This window comes from Seriola lalandi, unplaced genomic scaffold (genome assembly GCF_002814215.2).
Source record: "Seriola lalandi dorsalis isolate HSWRI2012SDOR001 ecotype SW California unplaced genomic scaffold, Sedor1 jcf7180002054558, whole genome shotgun sequence".
NCBI classification, from domain to species: Eukaryota; Metazoa; Chordata; class Actinopteri; order Carangiformes; family Carangidae; genus Seriola; species Seriola lalandi.
Genome location: NW_019525111.1, coordinates 182,807 through 193,702, shown reverse-complemented (window position 1 = coordinate 193,702; position 10,896 = coordinate 182,807). Strand labels below are relative to the sequence as shown.

Sequence of the window (10,896 nt, the reverse complement as noted above, 5' to 3'; positions counted from 1 at the left end):
CCAAAACACAAAACACAGAAACGGTCCGTCTCGTCAGACGGGTCCTGCCCCACACACCGACTCTCAACACCTGTCTCATTTACTTTTTTCATCCATCCCCCAGGAATGTGGCCGGACTGGCACCGCGCACGCGCACACGCGTAAACGTGAGTCACTGTCACGGAGCTGTGGAGCTGCAGCTTGGTTCTGTTGAAACTCTTCCACACAGTGAAGCGGTGCGGTGTTGAAGTCATTCAGCATCACGTGCTGGGTTTGTCCTCCGGAGCTTGAAGGTAAAACATGGAGGGAAAAGGAAACAGAAGCCGGTAACAAACATTCCAGGTTTGTTCCACAGAATACTGAAGTATTTAAACAGGCATTTACAATATGACATAAATACAACACATGCTGCAGACTCAGGCTTCATAAGAGTCTGATTCCGTGTCACTGCAGGAGGGAACCTGTCAGGACAGGTGTGTCACAGCTGCAGGCCTCTACTCCCGTCATACATGGTCAGGCCGACACACACACACACACACACACACACACACACACACTGTAGCTGAGCAGCACTGTCACCAGGCTCTGGTCTGTGATATACAGGAAGACTGAAGAATCTTTAAAGCTCCATGTTTCTTCTTCTTCTGTGTTTTATTTTATCTCCTCTCTCAGGCTTCTCTCTGCAGCTCTAGTATCATATAATATAGAAGCTAGACCTGATCTATAACCACACTACACATGGACACAGACCTTTACACTGGATATGACTTGCAGCTTTAAAGTTCAGTTTTCCATATTGGTTGCATCCATCCATGCAAATGTTTTTATGTGCAGAGGTTTAAGGAGCAGTCGACAGTTCACTTGGAGGTGAACTGAGTTTCGTTTGTGTCGCTCACAGGCTTAAAAAATACATTTAAAAAAATTCAACTGCAGCTTGTCTTCCCAAAAATAATGTGCCGGTATCCCGGACATCCACACACCTGGCTGCTGACAGCCTCCTGACAGTTTTCACAAAGGAAACAGTCCCAAAGAAAAACTGCTGACAGTGAGGTTTGTGGATTATCCGGTAACTGGGACAGAGTTTTCAGAGACTCGTCGCTGTCAAATGTAGTTTTTCAGTGCTTTAAAAACCACACACAAAAATCCATTCACCTCCACAATGTATGGCTGGTAGCAGAAATCCTACAGGTGAGGAATCTCAAAACTTTGTCACCTCAAACTGGAACTAACAGGAACCAGACACGACTCCAGGTAATGGAGAAAAACGACTTACACTTTAAATCAGCAGAGTCTCAGTTTGTCCTGCAGAACGTGGAATTTAAAGAAGTTGTTTTCATGCCTCGTCTTCTTCGGCAGGCGGGAGGGGGAGAAGCAGATCAGGCTGAAGTTTGGTTTCTAATAAAGCTTATGACAGTTTGCATTAGAGGCTGCTGCTGTAGCAGAATGTGACAGGCCATTAGAGCCGTGTTAAATTACAACAAAATACTGTGGCGCTTTGCTTTACACCAACTATAGACACACTGGGGGTCACCTCTGCCAGACACACACCATTAGGTTCACACACACACACACACACACACACACAGATAAAGACACATAAACAGACACTTTAGTCATTTGGGATGTGTTTATTTGTAACAGTAATACATGGTGGAATACGTAAATCAAGAGAGAACCAAAAAATCATCTAAAAACCCACTGTAGAATGTCATATTCATCAAGATAAAAATAATGCGTCAATTTACATTAAGAAACTGTTAGCTGAGGTAAAGTTAAAATAGGTCTAGAAATGTTATGTACTCAAACAGCAATGTTTCCCTTTTTATTCAACATCTTTGCTTGTCTTCTAGTTGTCAGATTTTTAAGTTAATCAACATCATAGTCCAAAAAGAGCGAGATAGGGACTCTGGCCATAAAATAGGGAGTCACTGGCGTCACAGTTGATGTAGTTGAAGCAGAGGATGCTGCGGTTGTGGCACCTGACCAACGGACAGACAGACGGGCGGAGCGTCACGGCGGCGTAAAGACAGAGTCGGACAGAATGGGACGGAGGACGGGAGTGAGACCACGTCTGCTGCCTGTGACAGGAGTAAAGGCTTGCAGGTTTTCTGGGGAACATAAACCGTAGAGGCCGACGACACCGACGCGTGGAGGTGAGACAAACGGGGGCATGGAGCAGGTTAGGAGCTGGAGCCTGGATTAGTACGTGAGGCTGAGACTACGACGTCCATGCACAAGAAGAAAAACAGGATTAGAGACGGAAACCAAACGGAGTGGGAGAAGAGGAAGAAAGAAAAACATATGTTGGTATTGCTTGGGTTAATGTGAAGAGTTTGCATAACTGAAGCCTTCCTATTTTATGGCACAGAAGTCCAGTGGACAAAATGGTTGTTGTTGTTATCATTATTTACAAAATGAGTTTGGCAAACCAACGATCAGATGCCTTAAAGCCATGTTGACTCTATAACTCCTATAGAGCTGACCCCAGCGGCTTGATTGACTTATAAAATAAAAATTCAATTTTTCAATTTGTTGTTTTTTTCTTTTTAAATCGGTATTGTACAAAAGCTATAGAGAATGAAGAGTTCGATCACAGAATCTGTTGGACTTGCAACACTTCCCGCTCAGGGCCCGGTCCTCGGGAGGTCCGGTCCTCTGGCCTCTGAACCGGTCCGTCTGCGAGGAGAGACGTTTGGCAAATCACTGTGTGGCTGCGTGTTGGAGAGAGTGAGGGATGACTGCGTGTGTGTGCGTGTGTGTGTGTGTGTTGGAGGTGTGTGTGTGTGTGAGTAGCTCCCAGAGAGTCTGTTTCTGCATAGTGATCCAGCAGACACTCACAAGAATGGGGAGAAAACGCCCGAACTAACCGACCAATCAGAAGCAGTGATCCCCAGAAACGGGCCGTCCCTGATAGGCCCGTTAGAGTCTAGCTCCTCCTGTGGGATCTCCTCGCTACAGATGCAGATTCTGTCCGTTAACAGTTAACGATGATCACTCTAATCCCAATGAGCGTGAGCGTGTGTGTGTGTGTGTGTGTGTGTGTGTGTCGGAGATAGAGAGGCACTGCTTGATTCAGTCCCTCCTTGGCAGCACAGACTCTGGCCAGACACAGGAGGCAGAGGGAGGAGTGTGAGAGCGAAGATAGAGAGGAAGAGGAGGGTGGGGGGGAGGGAGAGGGGGGAGGATCAGGTGATGTCTGTAAGGCTGGGTGTGAGTCGCCACAGGGAGGAGAGAGGAGAGGAGGAGACAGCGCAGTGCAGGGAGAACTGGATCCATCTCAGTGATTGATATCCCTCCTGCCAGGAGTGAATGACCGAGAGGGCTCTCTCCTCTCAGGAGGAGAGCAGACTGCAGAGAGGAGGAGGAGGAGGAGGAGGAAGAGGAGGAGGAGGAGGAGCACAGGAGGAGGAGGACAGAGGGAGTGTGGAGGCTCCTCCTGGGAGGTTGTTAGCCGGAGGAGAAGAAGAAGTAGGGCTTGGCTGGGCAGGGAGATGTGCCAGACATTGTGCACACACACACTCTCTCTCACACTCACACACACACTCACACACACTCACACACACACTCACACACACACTCACACTCACACACACACACACTCACACACACACACACACACACACACACACACACACACACACACACACACACACAGAGGTGAGGGTTCTCCTCCTGTTCTCTCAGTGCCAGTCAGGTCTGTCTTCCTGTGTGTCTCTTTATTTCTTCCCTTTGTTGATCTGGGCGTAGAGAGGGTCCTTCCCCATCTGTGCACGAGAGAGAGAATCATCAGAACCTGAAAACACGTCTGTAGTTTCCTCCGTCAGAGCCGGACCGGATCTGAACCGTGCGGCCGCTGCAGCTCGTCTCAACGTTACGTCACTCACACGATTAAAAAGGAGGATCTGAGCCTCTGATTCATTCTCTCAACCGACTGAACTGCAAGACCCGACACGCTCAGGTCCAGACCTGCTCTGCTCCCAACACAGCCACCAGGTGGCAGTAGGACACTGCAGTGGAGGACACGTCCAACTCACCCCTCACTCCTCAAACCTTTTTATGTGTGTGTGTGTGTGTGTGTGTGTGTGAGTTATTGTTGCTGTGTGTCATTGCATATTCCCTTCCACTTTAGGCTCCCTCCAGGACCAGTATGAATCAGAGGTATAAACTAGCGCCTCGAAAGACCAGTTATGAGTCATCATGTCTGTGTTTCTCTCACACTGAGCCGGAAGACAACAGTGGATGATGGAACACCCTGCAGTCAGAGCTCCGCCTGCTGCAGTCGCTCACGGCGGGCCCGTTATTATCCTACACATAATTACAGCCGGCCGCTCCATCTGCCGCAGACAACTTGATTGGAGACTTCTGACCGGCCCGGTGCACTGAGACTGACTGGAGTCTGGCAGCAGCTCCACACCAGGAGACAGCACCTGATGTTCATGTCGTCTGCTGATGTGAGGAAAGGTTCTGCAAACAGCAACTACCGCTGCCGCCGAGCGCCGCCCTTCAGTCAAAGTAACATCACGACATCAGAGGCGACATGGCCGCTCAGACCACAGTGGGACTCCACTTTCTACATGTGGAGGGAAACTGATCGTCCATTAACTGAGTCCATAACAGATCAATCAACAGAGAATTAATAATAGTTAATCATTAACGAAAACCACTAAAGCTTCTCAAATGTTGTTAAATAAGAATAAATGAACCGTCAGTCAGAATATTTCAGCGCGTCACTTTGGGCTCTGGGATTTTGTTCTGGTTATTTTTCATCATTTTCAAACATTTTAGGGGCAAAAACAACGAATTGATTAATTTAAAAAAGGAGGATTTATTCCTGTTCATTTGCTCCAGTGAAGCTCAGTGTGACTGATGTCCCAGAATGCAACTCTCATGGGGGAGATGAAAGAAAAAACTTTCAAACAAGCCGTTCCACACTCCACCTCACTCTGAGCTCAGCTGGGCAGAGACCTGGGGGAGAGGTGTGTGTGTGTGTGTGTGTGTGTGTGTGTGTGTGTGTGTGTGTGTGTGTGTGAGGGGGCGGGGCTCTGGGATACAGAGCTGTAACTGTAGTGCTGGCCGGGACAGTCGACAGAAAGTATCTGCCAGCAGCTGAGAGAGGTGACGAAGAGGCTGAGACAAGCTGCGACAGCGAGCACACTCTCTGCTCAGCCTCTGCACCACGACACGGCCGGCAGTGTCACCCTGCATCAGCTAACCAGTGCTGCCGACCGAGGGGGGGGGGCTCCGGCTCCATCACCCCTGGCCCAGAGAAGGGAGGGGCTGAGGTATGAGTGATGTGCTGGTGAAGCACCAGCCCCAAGGCCAAAAGATCTGGCCTGGTAGTTGTGTGTGGACATTTCTGTACGTGTGTGTGAGCGCTGCGCCCTGGGCGGCGTGGGGGTGGGGGCGGGGGCGGGGGGGGCAGTGTGAGACTGCTCAGTGAACTGTGGAAGGAGGCCATTTCACGGCTGAGACTCGGGAGCGTTCGCTGGACATGATGAGATCGGCCCAGAAAAAACACTTACACCCCCACCAGCCTGAACACATGTCTGTCCAAGCCTCACAGTGGGGGGGGGGGCAGCAGCACTGCACTGGCACACACTTGCTAACACACACGTTTTGGCTCCAATATGAGCACAGGTGGTGACACTATCGATCACAGGTGTGCTTGTCTGGAGAATAACTGGGCCTATTGCACAGGTGTGTGTGTGTGTGTGTGTGTGTGTGTGTGTGTGTGTGTGTTTTTGGGAAGTCGATGTGATTGAGCAAGTAAACACCATATGGGAGCAGCGTCATTGGACCAGGACCAAAGCAGTGCACATACTACAGAGAAATAACTTCTGGCCGTCACAGCGCCGGGCTGCAGCCAGATCCACCGCTCACTTCTCCACAACCCGTCCTCCCACTTCAGGCGCACATCCACCTGCTGCCCTGCGGCGTTCACTCGCCGGCCAACAGGGGACCGAGGCCGCTCAGCCCTCCTCCTCTCCCGGAGTGGGGACGGACTGGAAGGCTTCTTGGGTTTTAATTAATGCCAATTATGTCGGGGCAGTCATTAATCTTGGCACCCCAGTATTAGCTGATGAAAACAAAACCATTACAATTTTCCCTGTGTGAACGCCAGCAGCTATCATTAAGGAGCCACAGTCAGGAATTGAGTGGGCGAGGACACTGGGTAGAAAGGCAGGGATCAAAATGGCTCTCTGCCTTGGTGTGTGTGTGTGTGTGTGTGTGTGTGTGTGTGTGTGTCTGTCTCTTTGACTAGTCAAACTGCAACACTGCATGTTGACATGTCTCCAGCCAAAGCAAGTTGTGTGAAAGTTTTCCTGTCGGATGTTGTGCATCATCTACTCTCTTATGTAGGAGCTTGTCTTCAACACACACACACACACACACACACACACACACACACACACACACACACACACACACACACACACACATTATAACTCACATTGCATCACAAAACATACATAATGCATAAAATGACAGCGCTCATCACGGTTATATTAAGATAAACATCCAACATCAGCATATTGGCGACTCCCAGAAGACGCCCTGCTCACTGAAGCACACTGTTTCTGATTGGCTGTCACACACTGTTGGCTTTCCTGGTGAGACGTGTGCTATTCAGGGAGCCGGGCGCTGTGTAGGAGCACGTCACAAAGACAGGACACCATGAGGGCACGGAGCACTACGGCCAAAGTGATCATGCACGATGAACTCATCAGGTCAACCATGCGACGCCACCTCATAATACACAGGTACTTACACAGCTCCAGGTGGCGCTACAATAGAAAAATGACATACGCACACATGCACATTCACACATGAGAAACCGTTCAGGCCTGGGTCACACACATGCCTTCCTCTGAGCATGCGTGACAGCAGGAGAAGAAGAAGTGAAGTCAAAATAAGACAGAAAACGAGCAGACGCAGGAAAAAGATGCAGCATACAGAGATTCAGATAAGTGGGGGATGCAAGAAAAGAGCAGGGAGGTGGAGGAGGAGGAGTTAGCAGGGTGGAGGTGTTGATACCTACCCTGCCCTTCTGCTATCTAGCTCCCAGTCTCTGGACTGGCCTGGTCTGGGCTGGGCTCTGCTGTCTCACTGGGGCAGGGCGACCCAGAACCACACGCCTAAAGAGGGCAAGAAGAAGGAGGGAGGAAAAAGGGTGGAGAGAAAGGTCGGTGGAGGAGTGTAAGAGAAGGAAACAGGAGGGAGTGGAAAGTAGAAAGAGAAGAATAAATCTGAAAGGAGGAGCGCAGGATCGGTAAAGACTCAAAGAGTCGTCGACAGGAAGCAGAGAGAAAAGACGTCAATACTCTGAAGGAGAAATAAGGACATTTGGAGTGAGAGAGCGCCTCCCACACAGCAGGCCTCTTCTCAGAAACACATTAGCACATACACGCAAACACACACACACACACACACACACACACACACACACACACACACAAGCACTCATTTACAGTGGTCCATTATGAAAGCCTCTGTGGAGTTCGTTCTATTGATCCGCTGCTTTTTTTCCTCAAACACTTCCGCTTTTAACACCTCGTCCTGCAGAGAGCGGGAAGCTGTTTTTCTGCCTTCGCTCCATTCTTCTCTCTCTCTCTTTCTCTCTTTCTTTCTTTCTTTCTTTCTCCGTAACCTTTTCAACTCACTCAGTCAGTCACTCAGCGCCGCCACCAGCGCACATTTCTCTGGGTCGTGTAGCGCCTCTGTGTGTTATTGGGGCCCGGTGACATTTTTAGCAGTGTGAAAAGTTTTTTTCAGTAGCAGGCGGATTGGAGGCATAAAACTAATGTGTCACGCCTGGAGAGCAGGAGAGAAGAAAGTGGAAGAAACACAAAAAAAAAAAAGGGAGAGAGAGAGAAAAATAGAGGGAAAATACTGGAAAAGATCTTACAAGGACTTTGGTCAAAGGGAAATTCTCTTTAATTTCTCTTCCTTTCTCTCTCAGTCGGAGGTGCTGCTGGGAAAATAAATATTAATTGCCCCTGGAAGAAGAATTGGGGCACCGTTCCTCTTCTATCTCACCCCAGATGAGTCTGTCCGTGTAGAAGTAGTGATGTATGGACGCTACCTGGCTCGTATTAATAACAGCTTAATGATGTCTCTGACAATTCCTGCAGCTAATTTAACGCTGTGTTGACCACACACACACACACACACACACACACACACACACGCACACACTGATACCAACACAAACACACACACACACACGCACACACACACTGATACCAACACAAACACACACACACACTCTGGGGGACACAGCAGCGTCGGCGCCTAATCAGCCGGAGTGATTACCTGGCCCGCCATCTCTCTCCAGAGGCTATTCATCAGGAGATCTCAGCGTTACTGACGTTTTAAAGGGACACACACACCTCACTAACATCCTCACACACACTTACAGCGTCCTCCTCTCCACTGCGACTAGGGCTGCCCTCCGCTTCCCCGAACGAGTCGTCCGTGGGCGGGTCTGTGGCGTCGGTGGGGGGGTCACTGACGTGGGAGGCTGAGGACTTGGAGGGGGAGCTCTGCCTGGGAGCCGGGGTGGGTGCTGTACGGGAGGACAAGCGGAGTCAGACGGGCGGAGATCGGTTTAAAACACTGACCGAGGACAGACACGCACGGACGGAGCGCTCACGTGAGTTGGTGGACGGTGTCGTGGAGGTGACCGGTGTCAGGTTCATTTGAGAAATGTCAAAGTCGTCACAGTCGTCCGTGTCCTGGGCGGTGCCCACACGGCTGAAGTAAGTGCTGAATGCCTCTGAGGTTCCTGCTAAGCTGGGCTGGTCAGCCTTCTTTGACGGCATGGCCGGAGGCTTCGCCAGCTGAAAATCCTGAGGGGGGAGAGAGGCAGAAGTTAGTCAGGTCGACATTCAGGATGTAACCTGTTCTCTATGGGACAGGTGCAGCTTTAAAGCTCCATGTTTCTTCTTCTTCTGTGTTTTATTTGAAGTGTTGATCCATCAGAAGATATAAAAACCATCTCAGTGTAGTTTTACATCTCCTCTCTCAGGCTTCTCTCTGGAGCTCTAGTAGCAACAGGTCTGTGAGCCAATCAGAAGAGAGGAGGCTCTGAGCTTCTCTTCTGATTGGCTGACTGTTTTCTGAGTGATCCAATAAAAATATAGCAGATTTCAGGTAGAAACACTCAGAGAAACCAAATCCTGCAAGGTTTGGATGGTGGGTCCAGGTGGGTGGGGCTTGGTGACTGCTTTGTTGTGACATCACAAAGTTCCAGAAGTCCTGACGGCTGGTTTTAAGGCTCAGTTTCTGAATACAGGCTGTGTGCATTTCTCTGTGGACTGAGGCTTTGATACTTTCACAGTATTAATATAGAAGCTAGAGCTGATGTATAATCACACTACACATGGACACAGACCTTTACACTGGAGGAGCTTTAAAGGAGATCAGTTGATCACCATAGCTAGAATCTAGGATGTATTTCTTCTCTCCCATCAGAGTTTCTGTCTCAAGTGTAATGGGTCAGACTGATTGGCTGAGACCAAATGTCTCTCTGAGGTTAGAAGAGAAGAGAACAGTGAGAATGGCAGGTTAAGGCGATGAGGTGATTGTTTATTGTTCTCTTCTCTCATTTCCTGTCGTTTCCCTCCTGAAACAACAAACACCACAGCTCCTAGTTTCTCTGCTCGATGTTAAATTCACACAAAAGGTGGAAATTACTCAGTAGAAAACATAATTCTGTTCTCATCATCTCTCCCCACCTTGAACAGCTCCTTGCCAATCTTCTTCCCCCTCTCCCCGTGCTGCGGACTCGACGACACCGAGGGGGAGGGAGCTGAAGCGCCGGCTCCAGCACCTGAATGGCTCTCGCCGGCCGGAGTCACAGTCGTGACGGGAGTGAGAGTCTGGAACATGGCAGCAGGCAGGGTGCCCACAGGCTGGGCAGGGAGGTAGGCTGTGGGGGGGAAGGCTCCGGCCGCCATGGCCGCCCACTGCTGCTGGGTGGCAGGGAAGATGTTGGCCTGGCCCCAAATGAGAGGCTGGCCGCCAGGCAGCACCTGGGCCACGGGGCCTAATGGAGACTGGACCCCGAAGGCCAGCGGCGTCTGGGCAGCAAACGCCTGCTGGGACCAGTGGCCGGGGGGGACCGCCCCCATTGTCACATAACCTGGTGGAGAAGGGTTAGAGATTAGAATTAAACAGCAAAGGTGATGTATTTAGGGGCTGCCCCCCCCCAGCCTACAAACTAATGTTCTGATTGGTCAGCTGGTTGCAGGAAAAAACAAATCAAACTCCACAGGAAGTGGCGACACATCTGGTCCCTGCAGTTACTGGACAGTGATGTCACTGAGCGTCTCTGGGTTCAACTAACTGGACAAATGAAATAATTATCAGAACAACAAACAGCAGCAACGACTTCTTTATTTTCCTCACACACGTGTCACAGGTGGGACAAACTCCCGCCTCACAGCAGTCTCACCACAACTCTTAACGCACACACTGCCTCAAATATCAGAACAACGGGGGCAGCCATGATGTTTCTGTGCCGCTGTGGAAACAAAGTAAGAGCAGAAACCGGAAGGTGAAGTGATTAAAATACCCACAGTGCATCTGCTCACCACTGCTTTTCTTCTGCACACAAACACACACAAAGATAATCACCTGTGCATCACCAGAGAGCGCTGCCCCACTTCTGCCTGCAGCTAATGTGGTGTCTCTTAATGGTCATGGTGAACTCTCATAATTACCTCCAGAGTGAGGCAGAGTCATTATGAAAAGGCAGAGCTTAACGCACACTCATTAAAATCGCTCAAACTCATCAGCAGGAGCTTATTCTATTACACACTGGCTCCTCTCCTGCTCTCCAGTTGTTACCTACAGCGGAGAAGGTTGACATTTAACCTCGGCTGCCCTGCCACACTGACATTTGCAGGGAGAGGA

The 10,896-nt window shown here is 49.9% G+C and overlaps 1 protein-coding gene across 8 annotated transcripts in view; it reads right to left on the bottom strand.

Annotated features, from left to right (window-relative positions):
* Nucleotides 1–1,587: 1,587 nt before the first annotated feature.
* Nucleotides 1,588–10,896, bottom strand: part of dab1a (DAB adaptor protein 1a) — a 52,494-nt gene continuing 43,185 nt past the window's right edge. For 7 of the 8 annotated variants that reach the window (XM_023415774.2, XM_023415779.2, XM_023415778.2 and 4 more), the window contains 5 exons: nt 9,717–10,123; nt 8,633–8,828; nt 8,397–8,545; nt 7,019–7,115; nt 1,588–3,743 (listed from right to left, as the gene is read on the bottom strand). In XM_023415774.2, coding sequence (XP_023271542.1) covers nt 7,035–7,115; nt 8,397–8,545; nt 8,633–8,828; nt 9,717–10,123 — 833 coding nt within the window. In that variant the 3' untranslated portion in view covers nt 1,588–3,743; nt 7,019–7,034. The remainder of the gene's footprint in view (nt 3,744–7,018; nt 7,116–8,396; nt 8,546–8,632; nt 8,829–9,716; nt 10,124–10,896) is intronic. The other variant, XM_023415777.2, reaches the window with a different exon arrangement.